Consider the following 17437-nt stretch of genomic DNA (forward strand, 5'->3'; position numbering starts at 1 on the left):
AAAAGACACATAAAAGATCATTGGAGGGGCTGGAGAGATGGCTCAGAGGTTAAGAGCACTGGCTGCTCTTCCAGAGGTCCTGAGTTCAATTCCCAGCAACCACATGGTGGTTCACAACCATCTATAATGGGATCTGGTGCCTCTTCTGGCAGAACACTGTATACTTAATAAATAAAATCTTTAAAAAAGGGCAACATCTTTAAAAAAAAGATGATTGGATTGAACAAATGAGCAGTATTCCTTTCTCGGAACTCCCGCCTCTAGGAGAAATGTACTTTTAGCTGGGTGTGGTGGAGCTTGCCTGATGGAGGTCAGCCTGGTCAGCAAGGTGGGTTACAGCCGAGAACTTTACAGTGTGGCTTTCCCAAAATAGGAAGGAAGAAAATCAACACCTGTCTTGGGTTGGCTTTGGCTGAGACAGTATCGGAGGCTCTCAAAACAATCAGTATCACTAACCTAACTTGCTTTTTACCACGAATTTTAAAGGTCTTTCTAAAAGCTTAAGCTCAAAGTTACTGGTAACTTTGCTATAGGTAAGACTTAAGACCGAGCGGGGTGGTGGCGCCCTCCTTTAATCTCAGCACTAGGGAGGCAGAAGCTGGTGGATCTCTGTGAGTTCAAGGACAGCCTGGTCTACAAGAGTGAGTTCCAGGACAGGCTCCAAAGCTAGAGAGAAACCCTGTCTCGAAACAAAACAAAAAGACTTACGACCCTAGCCTAAGTTGTTTGCCAGAACTTTAACAGAAGCTGCTTTTGTTTTGTTCAGAGTGAGGGTCAAAACTCTCAGCTGTCAGCCCCCAAATAGTCCACTCCCACTTTTCAGCCAAATGGGAAGCAAGTTTGATTTTTCTGGGGTGCACCCAAGAGCTGGCCAGCAACTGCCTTCTATGTCAGGTTAAAGAGAGCAGCCTGAGTCCATCTCTCAGGCCCCCCCTTATGAAGTAAAATCATGAGTAGTTGCAAAGCAGGTTTACAGAAGAGAGAATTGGGGCAAGAAGGAAATATAGAGATTTCTAAACCCCCCTGTGGTCACCGTGTGCTCAGGGAGGGCAAGGGGATTCTCAAAGAACAGACTTAAAGACAGCAACTCAGAGCCCGGTGGTAGTGGCGCACTCCTTTAATTCCAGCACTTGGGAGGCAGAGGAAGAGGCAGGAGGATCTCTGTGAGTTTGAGGCCAGCCTGGGCTACAAGAGCTAGTTCCAGGACAGGAACCAAAAAGCTATGGAGAAACCCTGTCTCAAAAAAAAAAAAAAAACCACCACCACCAACAAAAACCAATTCAGCACAATGGCTCCTGCCTTCAAAGTAGCAGGTTCCTCAGGATCTTTAGGGACAAACCCTTAAATTATTTCTTAGGAAAAAAACAAGCAATTATTCATGCCCAGAAGCATTTCCATCCTGTTTTGTACCTTTCATCTTTATGATCCATACTGAATATGCCCACAAGTGCGTCCCTGTTTTTCTTCTTCTGAAAAATATTCGATATGTGTGTATAAGTGTTTTGTCTGTATGTACACCACATGCATTCCTGGTTACCATGGCTGTCAGAAGAAGGCATCAGACCCCTTGAAATTAGAGTTGAGTTACAAGTGATTGTGAACCACCATGTGGGTGCTGGGAATTGAACCCAGGTCCTTGGCAAGAACAGGGACTCTTAAATTGCTGAGCAATCTCTCCCATCTGGCTTCCCAAATAAGCCAAATAGCCAGCTTATATAGTCAGAAAGACTATGCAAGAGTGTCTGTAATGGTAAAAAGCTAAATTGGCACCATTCCCTGAGGGGCGGCAGCAGGCAGTGGGTCACCAGAGGCTGGGGCAGGTGAGAGACAGAGACAGCACCATGGTTTTCCAGATTTATTCAGGAGCTATGCTCGATCTATTCCTAAGTCCTGGCAATAGGCATAAGTATCCTCTGCTTTGGGGAGGAAGGTACAGACTGTTGATACAAAAGCAACTCTCATTTCAAAGGAGGTAAAAGATAATTTATCCTGGAGACAAATGAGTGACCACAGCCGGGGAACACAGATTTAGGTCACCCATGTTCCATGTTCCAATATGGAAGTGGTTTCATGAAGCTTTTATAATCAATATATGTTTCCACACTGATGGAACCGGAACTGTCAGGTAGGTTAAAACAAAGTGGGGGAAGCGTGCTTTTAGGCTTCAGGTGCTGTTTGACGGTATCCTTAGCTTGTTGGTTGACTAGAAACCTAGGACCCTGTACATTCCAAATAAAACTCTGTGCTCTGTTCGTGTGTTCCAGATGAATTCATGAAGACGTCATCTACAGAATGTCTGGTCCCAAGAAATCCCTTTGCCCAAAGTCTGGCATTTAGACAAAAAGCCAGCACCCCATCCTGAACTTGGGAAAATAGTGTCTACCTGCTAAAAGGAACTCTTCCATTAGCACACACTCATGGTGCCTATTAGTATATCAAGGTCTATTATACACTTCAAAGTCCTCCATTAGATTCCTCTCCTCCCAGGTACCTGTTTCTCTTAAACTCCTGTGTACATCCCCCTCCCCACCACCCAATTGCCTTTCTCCGTTTCCCTGAGAGTCTGGGAAGTTTGAAATAAGTCTTTTCTTTTTATCAACAGAGGGGCTATTTTAGTTTCTTTACTGCACCTATTTTTAAAAATTTATTTAACTTTATTTTATGTAGATTGGTGTAAAGATGTTAGATCTCCTGGACCTGGAGTTATAGACAGTTGTGAGCTGCTGGGAATCGAACCCATGTCCTCTGGAAGAGCAGCCAGTGTTTTTAGCCCCTGAGCCATCTCTCTAGCCCCTATTGCACCCATTTCATTCACTGGGTGCTCAAAACCTGGAAGAGGCATAAATGAGTGTGGTAGTTTGAAAGAAAATGGCTCCCAAAGGGAGTGGTACTATTGGGAGGTGTAGCCTTGCTGTCGGGGTTGGGCTTTGAGGTCTCTTTTGCTCAAGCTTCCCTCAGTGTGACTGTTAACTTTCTGTTGTCTGTAAGATGTAGCATTATCAACTCCAGCACCACATCTGCCTGCACACAGCCATGCTTCCTCCCTGTCGTGATAATGGACCAAACCTCTAAAACAAAACAAAACAAAAAAACAACTAATACAATGAGCCTCCCTCCAAGGGCTCGTCCTCTCTTAAATGAACCAAACTGCCAATTTTGCCCTCCTGGGTGTAGTTCGCTTGCTCGGGCTGGATTCTGACACCAGCCATATTTTGGCTCCAAATTCTAGAGTCCAACTCTTCAGCTTCTCTTCCCAGCACCTATTCTAACCATCTGACTCCCCTAAACTATTGTGTGAGTATCTCTTGGGCTCCTGAATCACACCAACCCTATCTGGGCATCTCTCTATACCAAGACACTTTCCTCTGCCTCCCTTTACCCAAAGCCTCTTCCTATTCAGCTGTTTTCTCTTCTACCTGCTCTAACCACTCATCTCTCCTTGACTGCTGGGTGTTACCCCAGAACTTCTGGCTTTGTCTATTATTCCCATAAAGCCACACTGGTGTACCAGGAAGCTCTTCTCACCCACATCGAGCTCCAATCACAAGGACAAGGGACATCTTTCCTCTGGGATTTGGAACACTTACTTCTCTTTGACAAATCTCAGTCTGCTTGGGGACTCTTGTTACCACACTTACCCTCCTCTATTTCCCTTGCCTAAGTCTCTATTCCCCTCCCCGCCTCCTTCTGGACTCTTGCAGATACCCCTTCCTCTGCGGAAGCTCTCCCTCATCTACATGATAAACCTTCCCCTCCACCATACCAGGGGCAGTCGTGTTTCCTTTTCTTTCCTTATTTCTTTCTTTTTTGTTTTCATTCACAGAGGAGGACAATAAATGGCTCTTAAGAGATCTGCTGAGGACCCCAGGTAAGTTGGATCTGGATTTGCAACTCTCCACAATCACTGAATGGTAGGCAAGCTGCATTCCCCACCCCCCACACGATACCTCTTTAAAGAGCAAAAAACAATGTGTGTATGGATGACAATATCTGTCAAAAATTAAAAACTATATTACGTGAAAAAGTTCCATTTTCTCCCATCTCGGTGATTGAGCTAAATTATCATTCATTTTGTTTATAGCATATAAAGTATTACATTCTTTTTGGGATGATAACTCTAGAATTATTTTTGATAGGTTAGAATCGTTTTCCCAAAACACTCCCTTCCACCCCCACAAAGACAGGGTTTCGCTATAAAACAGCACTGGCTGGCCGGGCGGTGTTGGCACACGCCTTTAATCCCAGCACTCAGGAGGCAGAGACAGGCGGATCTCTGTGCGTTTGTGGCCAGCCTGGTCTATAAGAGCTAGTTCCATGACAGCCTCCAAAGCTACAGAGAAACCCTGTCTTGAAAAACAAAACAAAACAAAAACAAAAAAACAACACTGGCTGTCCTGAAACTGGTTTTGTCGACCAGGCCTCTAACTCACGAGAGATCTGCCTTCCTTTGCCTCCTGAGTGCCCGGATTAAAGGTGTGACACTAAGCCTGGCTTACTTTTATTTATTTTTTTATTTTTTGGTTTTTCGAGACAGGGTTTCTCGGTGGCTTTTGAGCCTGTCCTGGAACTAGCTCTGTAGACCAGGCTGGTCTCGAACTCACAGAGATCCGCCTGCCTCTGCCTCCCGAGTGCTGGGATTAAAGGCGTGCGCCACCACTGCCCGGCCCTGGCTTACTTTTAAGACCTAGAAAATGATTGCTAGGCTTCGGAGCTTTGTCTTTTTCACATGCCTCCCCACTCTGTCCTTGCACATGGTCATAAAGCCATCCAAATGCTAAGAACTCGGAACCCACTCTAGGCGGGCAGTTGGAACTCGGCGATCCTTTGCTGCCCGGAACCCACTAGGTGGGGAAGGTTGCAGGCCGGCTGCATAGTCTGCGCACGCGTGGGCACCAATCCCGCTGCGTGGTCAGCTTTAGGGGGCGGGGCCTTGCCGCACTGGAGGCGTCGGTCGCGTGAGTCGCCTTTTGGCGTCCTTGGCGGCAGCTGGAGCCTGGCAGCGCTCTCACCAAGCTCGCGCCATGCTGCTGTTGGCTCTTGGTGGCCGGTGGGCAGCGGGACTGCGGACCGGCGGATGGAGGACTCCATGGTGTGCGGCCGCCGCGCTCCGAGGTTCCGGGGTCGCCTTGTGGCGTGCGGCCTCCCGCGCCGAGCCCGCGCGACTACTGAGCGGCGGACTCCTGCGAGGAGTCCAGCCTGGCCTGCGAGCCGGGGGAGCGCAGGTCGGCCGTCCAGGGGCCGGGGTGGCGGGTGCGGCGTGCGGTCTGGGGGGCTCCATTGCGGAGGGAACCCTCCGTGTATGGGCCCCGGAGGAGCAGGCCTTGGCCTCGGGTCCCGCCGCGGCTGCAAAGGGAGAAAGTGATTGCTCTTTCCTAGACTGGTTCCAGTTTGCGTGGTTTGTGATAACAACGCTGAGTTTAGTTTCTTTTGTGCGAAGTCAAGGCGTCTCTGTTGCTTCAGCTAGCCTAACTTCGCTTATTGGACCAGGTTGACCTCGAACTCCCAAAGACCCCCTACCTCTGATTCTCTAGTGCTAGGATTTAAAGCGTGCACCATCAGGCTTGGAGTAGTTTCTTACCCTAAAGCTGAAGGTCAGAAAGGTTGATTTGCTAAGAAATTAGTGCAGCACCTGGAGATGAACGCGAACGAACTCGTATAACCTCGTTCTGAGTTCTATGTTTGTCTCTGTTTTTAGGAATTTCTTTGATTATTGAGAGAAAGGTGGGGTATGAATGTTATCTTTCCATTTTAATATGAACAAGCTACGTAAGTCTACATTCTAAAATATAAGAATTAAGCAATGCGGGGGAAGGGGGTGCACGGCAGAGGCAGGAGGATCTCTGTGACTACAAGGCCAGTCTGGTTTGCAGAGCTAGTTCCAGGACAGCTAAACAGAAAAACCATATCTCACATCAACAAACAAACAAACAAAAACAGTCCCAAAACATAATAGTAGTAATAAGCTTTGAAGAAATGCCTAAAGTTGAAATTGGATTATTTGGTTTTGGTTTTTTTGGAGCAGGGTTTCTATATGTAACCTTCGCTGTTTTGGAACATGTAGATCAGCCTGGCACTGGCTTCAAACTCCTGTCTCTGCCTCCTGAGTGCTGGGATTAAAGGCATGTGCCACCATCCTGGGCAGATACTAGCTAGAGTCTTAGCTGAATTTCAACACAAGGAAGTTAGGTGTGCTTTTTACATTTTTAACTATGAGCAATGTGAAATTCATTTTGTTGTTGTTTAAGTTTTTCGAGACAGGGTTTCTCTGTAGCTTTGGAGCCTGTCCTGGAACTAGCTCTTGTAGACCAGGCTGGCCTCTAACTCACAGACGTCTGCCTGCCTCTATCTCCCAAGTGCTGAGATTAAAGGGATACACTACTACTTCCTGCATGAAATGCATTTTTATTTATTTATTATGTATACAATGGTCTGCCTGCATGTGTCCTTGCAGACAGAAGTTGGCACCAGATCTTATTACTGGTGGTTGTGAGCCACCATATGGTTGCTGGGAATTGAACTCAGGACCTCTGGAACAGCAGTCAATGCTCTTAACCATCTTGAACCCTGAAATGCATTTTTAGATATTCATTTTCATTCACATATTTGGTAAACTGCTAGCATAAACTTCATGTAGCTTTCAAGCAATGTTTTCTTTTTCTGAGATAAAAGGTTTGGGAATGGTGGCACACTTTATAATCCAGTGGTAGCTCAGGAGGCCGAGACCAGGGATCAGCGTGGGCTACATTGTGAGCTGGAGGATTACATCTTGGCGACCTTTATCTTCAAAACAAAAAATGAGGTACAAGATATTTACAAGGCTTTTAGGGAAACAGTCTTTTTTTTTTTTTAATGCTAGTTATAATGTTAATACTTCATAGGTACAGACTTTAAAGCCATAGGGTTGTCAGGATGGCCTAACCTGTGTGAAGGCTCTTGCTTTCATGACTGTAGTTTGATTTCTGGACATGGATGTGCTCATACATGTACACACCCACCAAAACACAAAGCAACCTCAATATACAGTGTTTTGCTAAGATCATTGCATTAAAACTAATTTTAGAAATTATTTGTGCATGTTTAGTTTATGTTTAAGTACACACGTGAAGGTCAACATTAGGTTTCTTTTCCTTTTTGTTTTTTGAGACAGGGTTTCTCTTTTATATAGTCCCAGCTGTCCTGGAACTGTAGACCAGACTGACCTGGAACTTGGAGATCCACCTGCCTCTGCCTCCACTACCTGACTGGGTGTCTTTTCTGTTGCTTTCAACCTTATTTTAAGATTTTTTTTCTGTTTATGTATGAGTGTTTTGTCTTCATGTATGTCTGTCCACCGTATGCATGGAGGCCAGGAGAGGGTCTTAGATCCTATGGGCTTGAGTTACGGAAGGTTGTAAGCAGCCATATGGATACAGGGACTCAACCCTGATCCTCTAGAAGAGCACTAAGCCCTTTTAAGCACTGAGACTCTCCATCTTTCAACCTGATTTTTTTTTAATTTATTTGTCATGTATACAGTGTTCTGTCTGCATGTATGCCTGCACACCAGAAGAGGGCACCAGATCTCATTATAGATGGTTGTGAGCCACCATGTGATAGCTGGGAATTGAACTCAGGACCTCTAGAAGATCAGTCAGTGCTCTTAACCTCTGAGCCACCTCTCCAGGCCTCTCAACCTGATTTTTAAGAGATAAGGTGTCTCTGAATCTGAAGTTATCTGAGAATTCTTTATGTCACGTTGTAACAAATTCTCTTCATATATATATATGCTTTGATAACTAAAAATTTCAAAAAGCCAGTTAGTCGATTGTTTCTTGTTTCAATAGATGCCCGTTTTTTGGGAGCGATGTGTTCGATGTGCACACACACAGTTTGATAAACCAGAAGATGGCAGGCTGATTTATACTGGGAACCTGGCACGCACAGTATTTGGTAAGTATTTCTCCCTTCCCTTGTCCTGCTTCAAACCCTCTTGTGTATTCCTTCTCACTCTCTTTCAATTTCATGGCCTTTTCTTTTCACTAATTGTTATTGCATGCATGTATGTGTATGTGTATATATATATATATTCCTAACTATAACTATAACCTGCTGAGTCTATACAGCATTACTCGTTTGTGTTTTCAGGGCTGATGGTTCTGCACTGGAAACCCAATTGGTGTGCTCTTCCACCTCTCTCGCACCAGCTTTACTTAGTTGCCTGGAGTTCTTGTGTGGGGTTGAGGCCTTCTGGGCTGCTCCTACCTAGTAAACCTTTTTAGCATATGTTACCTATGTTCTTAGCATCACTGAATTATTATAACACATAAGGAAAATTGTTTTTTCTTTGAAGCCCATTGAGACAACGTAGAGGTTGATACTTTCTCTTTTAGGAGTTTTAAAGATGTTTAAAGATTGAATTGTGGTTTTGTGATCTTTCCCTTAAGTCACTTATCTTAGAAGATGTAACAGAAAAGTAAAAATATGTGAGTAGTCTAAAAAGAGTGGGAGAATATTGTTATGGTCTGACTTAGTATCCTCACAAGCTCATGGGAGTAGTCTAGAAAGAGTGGGAGAATATTGTTATGGTCTGACTTAGTATCCTCACAAGCTCATGGGAGTAGTCTAGAAAGAGTGGGAGAATATTGTTATGGTTTGACTGAAGTATCCTCACAAGCTCATGCATTTAATGTAGTCTCACTTCCCCAGCTGGTAGCACAGTTTTGAGAGTTCTGAAACTTTAGGAGAGTTGTCTTCCTCTGGAAGTAAGTCACTGGGTGTGGGTTCTTAGAGGGAGGATCTTGTTCCTGGCTCTTTCTTGACTTCTCTCTGCTTCCAATTTGTCATGAAGGTCTTCCGCTATCTAATAATAATATACTTGTAGGCATGATGTTGCCCAAGTACATAGGTCTAAGTAACTGTGGGCTGAAATCTCAGAAATTATGAGTCATAGTTACTTTTCCTTTTTTAATTATTTTTTATTTTGTGTGTATTGGTGTTTTGCCTGTATTCATGTCCGTGTGAGGGTATCGGGACCCCGGAACAAGATTTACAGACAGTTGTTAGTTGCCAGGTGGTTGCTGACAATTGAACCCAGGTCATCTGGAAGAGCAGTTAGTTCTCTTAACCACTGAGCCATCTCTGCAGCCCCCACCTTTTCCTTTTTTTAACTTGCTTTTCTCCAGTATTTGGTCACAATACAAAAACTGTGACTAATAGCCTGGTAGCACCTCTGTTTTGTTGTTTTTTTCAGACAGGATCTCTCTTTGTAGTCCTGACTGTCCTGTACACCTGGCCCTCTCATAATGCCTCTTCAGAATGGTTGCTGAAACTGGATGTCGTGATGCACACCTTTAATCCCAGCACTTGAGAGGCAGAGGCAGGTGCATCTCTGTGAGTTCTAATGCAGCCTGGTCTGCGGAGTGTGTTCTAGGGCAGCAAGGACTACACAGAGAGATCCTGTCTTGAAAAACAAAAACAAAAAAAGTACAATTGTAAGTTGTAGAGGAAAGTTATTGCCTGAGCCTTTCAGTGCTATGGATAGTAGAAAGTCGCTGTGTCAGAGGTCATTGTTGCTTTCTACGTGGGAATGCAGGGAGAAACACTGAGGTAGTGCTGTGGTTCTGGAACTTCCTAACAGCCACATGGGTAGCCTCCAGAAGGCTCTTCTTTAGTTAATGTTAATTCAGCCCCAGTTAATTACAGATACCATACTGACTGTGTCTTAGGGATAAAACTTGAAGGTAATGCAGACTTACAGCCAGTAGGAAAGAAAAGTGAATATGCCATACAATCAGCTGTAGTAGCATTGTTAGGATTAGGTATGAGTTCAGGCTGCGGAGAGAAAGAACAGAGTGGTTGCATCAAGATGACTTCCTTCCCCTTAGGTCTTGTCTGATGAGTGCAGTCTGTGAAGATGTGAAAGGAGCACATATGTCGCAGGTGCAGAAGTCCTCAGTACAAGCAGAGGCAGAAAGGTTGTCTAGATCTAGACTTAATGGAGAGGTGAGCCTCTGGGCATGTCTGTGAGAGGTGGCCTAGGTTAGTGGAGCTGAAACTATCCACCTTCAATGTGGGTTTGCCATTCCACATGTGGGACCCTAGGCTGAGTAAAGAGGAGAAAGCTCTCATGACTGGATGCAGTGTATCTGGTCGCATCAAGTTCCTGCTGCCATGCCTTCTTATCTAATAGTTTCTTTTTTAAACATGGAAACAATAAAGGTAAATATATTTTCTTACAGTTCTGGAGGCTAAAAATGTAAAAGTGGGTATGCACTGGGCCATGCACTGGTGACGGTTCAAGGAAGTCTTACCCCATCCAGCTTCTGGTGGCTCCTGGTAGTCCTTAGCATTCTTGGCTTGTAGCTTGCCCCTCCCTGTGACTGCTGCTTGCTGTTCCTATGGCAGCCTCTGGGAGTCTCTGTTTTTTTCTACCCTTATAAGGGCACTTCATTAGATTTAGAGCCCACCTCAATCCAGCATGATCTCATCTTGTTCTTTAGATCTGCAAAGATCTTATTTCCAAATAAGGACACATTATGAAGTTCTAGTTAGGCATCAGTTTTACTACAGTGTAACAAAAGTAATAGGGAGAAAAGACACTTCAGAAGGTTGGAGGAGTTACATAGAAGGCACCATGGTCCTCATTTATCCCCTGCATACTGATGTCATAGCAACCACCTGTGGGAAGAGGAAAGGAACTATTTTTAAATTACTGACAATATAATTAAGCTTTCAGCCAATAGCACTATATTAGTGGCTGCTTAGTTCCAGCTTTATGAACAGTTGTCAGACTTTTGCTTTTGTCAGTTTGGGGCAAAACAGTAACATTAATTTTAACTACATGGATCTTATGAATAAGATTTTTGTACCAATTTATTTAAATTTATTTAAAGGGCCATTTACATATTTGCCCTTAAAGTGTCAAGCTTTTTGGTTTTCTCATTCCACAAACATATATTGCGGATACTAATCCTTCTGATATAAATTCAGAATATTTTTGTCATGGACAGGATGTAGCTCAGAGTGAGTTCCAATTTGATAGGTAAAGTTGGCTAGCCTTGAACTGATCTCTTTCCATCTCAAATATTGAGTTACTGGTGTGTGTGGCTACGTTGTTTTCCGTTTCTTTATTTTTTAAAAACTTGTAGTCAGATTGTCAGTCTTTTGACCCTGGCTGTTTCTGGAACTTAAAAAAAAGGTTGATTTTAATTACTTTTTAAATATGTGTTTGTGAATGTGTCTTTAGGGGAGCATGCCACATGCGTACACATGTCCTCAGAGACTGGAGATGTTGGGGTTTCAGGCATTGGGAGCCACTGGAAGTGGGTGCTGGGAACTGAACTTTGAAAGAACAGTACTGGCTCTTTATATGTTGTGTCATCATGTCCAGCTCTGTCCATTCCAAATTATAAAGGACTTCATGGATATCTCTATGATTATTTTTCCCCACATTTAAATCTCTGACCTTTTTGGATTTTTCATGGTTTATGGTATAATGGATGGATTGAAGTTTATCATTTTCTTTTTAAGTGTGTGTATGTGTGTGTGTGTGTGTGTGTATGAAACATGGCACATGTGTGGAGGTCAAAGAACATTATAGCCGGATGTGGTGGTGCTCTCATTCAATCTCAGCATTTAGGAGGCAGAGACAGGCAGATCTGTGTGAGTTCATGGCCAGTCTAGTCTACAGAGTGAATTGTAAAACAGCAGAGCTACACAAAAACCCTGTCTCAAAAAACGAAAATAGAACAACATTGACTCTATGGAGTCAGTCGGGGTTTCTCTGTGGCTTTGGAGCCTGTCCTAGAACTTGCTCTTGTAGACCATGCTGGCCTCAAACTCACAGAGATCCTCCTGCCTCTGCCTCCCAAGTGCTGGGATTAAAGGCATGTGCCACGCCCCCACTGCCTGGCTTCTCCCGTTTTTATGTGGGTTCTGGGCATTGAAATTAGGTTGTCAGGCTTCTGAGCCATCTTGCTAGCCTCAGATTTTTCACCATTTTTCTAAATACAGTTTTTATAAACCTAACATCACTTACTAAAAAGTTAATCTTTTTGCCTACTGATTTGTTTGTTTGTTTTTCAAGACATGGTTTCTCTGTGTAGCCCTGACTGTCTTGGAACTGGCTTTATAGATCAGCCTGGCCTTAAACTCAGAGACCCACCTGCCTTTGCCGCCCACATGCTGAGATTAAGAAGTGTGCGCCACCACCACCACCATCTCACCTACTGATTTTAGATTATGTCTTTATTCTGTAGTAAATTTCAACATATATTTCAATGTATTTTTTTGTTTGTTTTCTATTTTGCTCTGTTTATATGTCTCTTTTTGTATGTGTCTTTTTGTATACACCAGTATGTCTTTTTTTGGATGGGGAGAAGATGCCACACTATTTTATATGGTTTATTAGATTTTAATATTTGAGATTAGCCCTTATCTCGTTGCCATCTTTTCCCCAAATGTACTTTATGATCAACTTTTTAGAATCTCAACTTGTATATTTTCTAAGTAGATGGTATTTAAATTATTTTGTTTTTGTTTTTTGAAACAGTCTTGATGTGTAGCTAAGGCTGAACTTGAACTCACAGTCTTCTTGCCTCAGCCTCATTCATGAAGAGTCAGGTTACTTGGGTTTGAATCCCAGCCCAACTACTTTGTAATTAGCTGTGTGGCATTGTACATTGCTTTATCCCGTCCTCGTGTGGGTGTGGGGAATGTCTGTGTATGACAGAGGTTGTTTTCAGGTATTCTCCTCCATTGCTCTTGATCTAGTTTCACTCTTTTGCTTTATACGCTACTCTGACCAAAAGCAAAATGTCAGCTTCCAGGTTGTACTCCATCACTGAGGGAAGTTAGGGCAGGAGCTCAAGCAGGAACTTGAAGCAGAAACTTTGGAAGAATGCAGCTTACTGGCTCACTTACAAGCTAAGCTAGGTTTCTTCTGCAATGCAGGACCACCTGCCCTGAGAATGGTGCCAATAAAGACAGTCCTCTCTAGACATGCCCACAGGCCAGTCTGATCTGGGCAGCCTCAACTAAGATTCCCTTCTCAAGTGACTAGACTATGCCAAATTGGTGGTTAAAGCTAATTACAGCATATCTGTACCTTAGTCTTTGAGACAATCTTTCATTGAACTTGGAGATTTTTGGTTTTGATTTTCAAGATAGGGTTTCCTCTGTGCAGCTCTGGCTGTTCTGACTGACCTCAAGAGATCCCCCTTCCTCTGCCTCCTGAGTGCTGGGCTTAAAAGCAGCATGTGCTATCATGCCCAGCTTGGAGATCACCGTTTTGGTTAAACTGGCTGGCTAACAAGCCATGGGAATCTGCCTGTCGTCGCTTCCCCAACTGTTGAGTTCCAGATGTGTGCTGCCATGCTCAGCGTTTATGTGGGTGCTGGAAAGCTGAGCTCAGCTTCTCATGCTTGTACAGCAAGCCCTTTCCTACTGCATGATCTCTCCAGCCTGTAGCTTAGGCTGGCCTGTACCTCTCTCTATCCCAGGCTCGATCTTCCAGCCCTTGCCTCTTAAGTACTGGGATTATAGATATGAGGCACTTAGCTTCAGTTTTCCTCATTGTTCAAGATTTGGCAGTGCTGGGGATCAGCCTAGGGCAGCAAGCATGTTAAGCAGATACATTCCACAGGGCGAATTCTATTCACTTTCCCTTTCTCTTTGGCTTTTTCAGAAGCAGTCTTACCATGTCATATCAAAATTGTGATCCTCCTGCCTCACCCAGTTCTCATTTTTTAAATGGAGCAATGATAACAATTATACACCTCTCCTTGAGCTTTTATATATATTTTATGAATAGAATAAGTGAATTGCTTGAGACGGAAGGCAGAGACCCTGACACATAATAAGCACTTCATTGTGTTTGTTGGTGATGGTGGGTTTATGATTATTGTATTAGCTTTGTCATCACTGTGACCTAATATTCAAGAAAACTACTTTATGGAGGAAAGATACATTTTTTTTTTCACAAATTTTTAATTTTTTAAAATTTTTTTTAAATATTTATTTATTTATTTATTATGTATACAATATTCTGTCTGTCGGCAGGCCAGAAGAGGGCACCAGACCTCATTACAGATGGTTGTGAGCCACCATGTGGTTTCTGGGAATTGAACTCAGGACCTTTGGTAGAGCAGGCAATGCTCTTAACCACCGAGCCATCTCTCCAGCTCCCGGAAAGATACATTTTGACTCACAGTTTTAGAAGGTTTGGTCATGGTTGCTTGGCCCCATGCCCTTGCACAGAACATCAGGGTTGTAGGCGTATATGACAGGAGCTTCCTTACTTCATAGCATAGGAGAAAGAAGTGGAACCGACCTCAGTGCAACAGCCAAGGTCTACCTCCTAAAGTTTTAAAATTTCCCAAAATTGTGCTTCCATCTAGGTACTGAGTGTGCAGCACATGAAACTAGCGGATCTTTTTGCATTCAAATTGTAACAACGGTATAGGAAGAAAAGGTTAGAAGAATTGATAGGGTAGATTGATTTATAACACTTAGTTATTAATTGTTTTTTTTTTCTCTTTAGGTGTGAAATGTTTCTCTTATTCTACAAGTGTGATCAGCCTTGCATTTTTACCGTATCTTTTTTCACAAAGTAATGTGACGTTTGAAAGTCTGCCTCTGCAAATCTTATTTTATGGAATCATGGGAAGCTTCACAGTGATCACGCCTATGCTGCTTCACTTCATTACAAAAGGCTATGTCATTCGGTTGTACCACGAAGCCACAAGTGACACTTACAAAGCCATCACTTACAATGCTGTGCTTTCGGAAACCAGCACGGTGTTTCATCAAAATGACGTGAAGATTCCAGAGAGCACACATATATTTACCACCTTTTATGCAAAAACAAAGCCACTGTTAGTTAATCCAATGCTCTTCCCAAACCCTGATGACTATAACCATCTAATGGGTTATGACAAACCATTCACTTTTGATATGGAAGAAGTCAGTGAAAAGAAACTGCATGAGGATGAAAAATGAACCTATTCGGTTTTGTTTACATGCCATGTATATTTCAGTGTGTAATAAGATTGCCTACATTTTGTTACTGTTAGTGAATGATTGTTTTTAAAAAAATACAGTTTAAAGCCCGAAGACAGTGCAGTTGGTATAGTGTTTGCCTTGCATGAGGTCCTGGGTTTGACCCTCATCATATAAGTAGGTATGCTTGTGTACACCAGTAACCCCAACACTTGGAAAATGGAAGAAATTTGGGATCATCCTTGGCGATTCTAGTAGGTTTGAGTCAGCCTGGACTGTGTAAGACCCTGTCTTAATGTTGATCTGGGTGGCGCACGCCTTAAATCCCAGCATTCCAGTGACAGAGGTAGGTGGATGTCTCTGAGTTTGAGGCCAGCCTGATCTAATAGAGTTCCAGGACAGCCAGAGCTGTTAACACAGAGAAACCCTATCTTAAAAAACCAAACCAACAACAACAAAAAACCCACCAAAGACCTCAAAAGTTGAAACTATCAAGCAGAATTTCTGATTAATTTTCAGATAATGATGTTCCCATGTAATAAAATACATTTAAGAACAAATTGTTTCTGTTAAAAAATGTGGATAATCAGACAGGAGGTGGTGGTGCATGCCTTTAATCCCAGCACTCAGGAGGCAGAGGCAGGTGGATCTCTGAGTTCAAGACCAGCCTGAGTGAGTTCCAGTATAGCCAGGGCTGTTACACATAAAAACCTTGTCTTGAATAACAGAACAAATATGTGGATAATAATGTGTATTTTACTATGTGTATGGCTACATGTATTTATGTTTTTAGACAGAGTCTCACTATGTAAGATTGGATGCCTGGAGCTTGCTGTGCAGACTAGTCTGGCCTTGAATTCATAGAGATATGTATCTGTCTCTGTCTCCTGCATGCTAAGATTAAAGGTGTGTCATACCACACCAGGGCCATGTATGGGTAATATAAGAGTGGGTGCCTATGATCAGAAGATTGGATGTCACAAATAAGAGTTGAGTTTTTCTAAGTGTATAAACATACTTTTCCTACTTAAAATTAAAAACACTTTGTAAAGTTCATAAATTATAAAAAAGAATTTGTTGTGTCTTTTGGTTTAGAATACAGGTTGCTGCCTAAATCCTCTGGTGTGGTGGCCCCAAATAAGAATGCATATACAGCTAGGTTTGGTTAGTTCTGTGCCCCCATGATAACAGGCAAATTATAGGCTACCTCCTATAAAATAGCTATCTATGTTAGCTTCATGGAGAATTCACATTTTCAGATTTTTATACACCTGCAATCTTAGCATTTAAGAAGTAAACATCAGAGGCTTGGGAATTTAAGGCTGTTCTGGTACCTGGGTTCTGGTACTTGGCTGGATACCAGAGTCAACATTAAGAACAAAATATAAGTTGTTGTGGAGATGCCTACAATCTGTGGCAAGCCATGATAGTAAATTTAACTATGTAAGTGGGCTTGAGTATTATAGAGGCCATTCAGGAGAAAGATCATTCAAGTCTAGGGTTGCTAAAAGCTATTTCAGGGGATAGCTTGAGGCAGGAAACCATTATCCTCGGCTCTAGAGTATATGTCCTGATGAGCCAGTTTAGCAGGTGAAACTTGGGCGTTCTCAAGTTTGGGTTTCTGCTTTGTGCTTCTTTCTTGCACAGATAAATGTTTATCACTGCAGTGCTGAATGAGATGCTTTTCTACAAGTTTTTCTGTCATCAACCTGTAGCTTACTGAGATGTTAAGTCCTGGCAGGAGTGAATGGACCCTAGAGAGACACTTCTTCCCTTCTGCTGGCTCTTAGACCACTGACACAGTGGACTCCAAAGAAGTGAATCCTATTCAGGAATCTCATGCTGGAGTCCTGGTGTGAGCCAGAGGGCCGCTGGTCTCCCAGGAATAGATTTCACACAGTGCTGACGGCTTGCCCTCCTGGAACCAGGAGCCTCAGAGATGGGTCAGCTGTGGTCAGGACTGCTTGTCTACACATGCTGTTTGCGTTTGAACTTTATTTAAACCTAAATTTCATGTCATGACCCCAAAGAGAAACATGGGGGACATTGGATCTTTGTAATTGTTCCTCCACAATGTGATGACCATGGAGGAAGGGACATCAATAGCAGCCTGAGGAATTCTTTTCAGAGACCCACTCAAAGGCAGTCACACACTACAGTGTTGTAATAGTCTCTCTCTCTCTCTCTCTCTCTCTCTCTCTCTCTCTCTCTCTCTCTCTCTCTCTCTCTCTCTCTCTCTCTCTCACACACACACACACACACACACACACACAGACAGATAAAATGAAGTTGTTCCCTAAGGTGTGCATGACAGTTTTACAATAGCTTTAAGTAAGAACAACTTGATCACAGGGATGCCAGAAGATGGAATATTTTTACTCTAAGCAAAGGTTAATAGTTTTGTGATTCCCAGAAAATATCCTGGAGAAGAATACCTTAAGCTTGGTGTGTTATTTTAACA

At 43.1% G+C, this 17437-nt stretch overlaps 1 protein-coding gene across 1 annotated transcript; it reads left to right on the plus strand.

Moving 5' to 3' along the window:
* The first annotated feature begins 4916 nt into the window (after positions 1-4916).
* Tmem70 (transmembrane protein 70) lies at positions 4917-15536 on the plus strand. Its single transcript, XM_075971448.1, has 3 exons — positions 4917-5222; positions 7824-7929; positions 14519-15536. The coding sequence occupies exons 1-3, from the start codon at positions 5022-5024 to the stop codon at positions 14974-14976; spliced, it is 765 nt and encodes a 254-aa protein (XP_075827563.1). The 5' UTR covers positions 4917-5021; the 3' UTR covers positions 14977-15536.
* Positions 15537-17437: the final 1901 nt, after the last annotated feature.

Source organism: Microtus pennsylvanicus, chromosome 5 (assembly GCF_037038515.1).
Source record: "Microtus pennsylvanicus isolate mMicPen1 chromosome 5, mMicPen1.hap1, whole genome shotgun sequence".
Taxonomy (NCBI): Eukaryota; Metazoa; Chordata; class Mammalia; order Rodentia; family Cricetidae; genus Microtus; species Microtus pennsylvanicus.

Excerpts from the sequence above, each read along its gene's own strand:
- Tmem70 (XM_075971448.1), top strand. The coding sequence starts at position 5,022 with ATGCTGCTGTTGGCTCTTGGTGGCCGGTGGGCAGCGGGACTGCGGACC. Across the intron at positions 5,223-7,823 it reads TGCGAGCCGGGGGAGCGCAG|ATGCCCGTTTTTTGGGAGCG; the intron begins GTCGGCCGTCCA and ends TTGTTTCAATAG. Across the intron at positions 7,930-14,518 it reads CCTGGCACGCACAGTATTTG|GTGTGAAATGTTTCTCTTAT; the intron begins GTAAGTATTTCT and ends TTTTCTCTTTAG.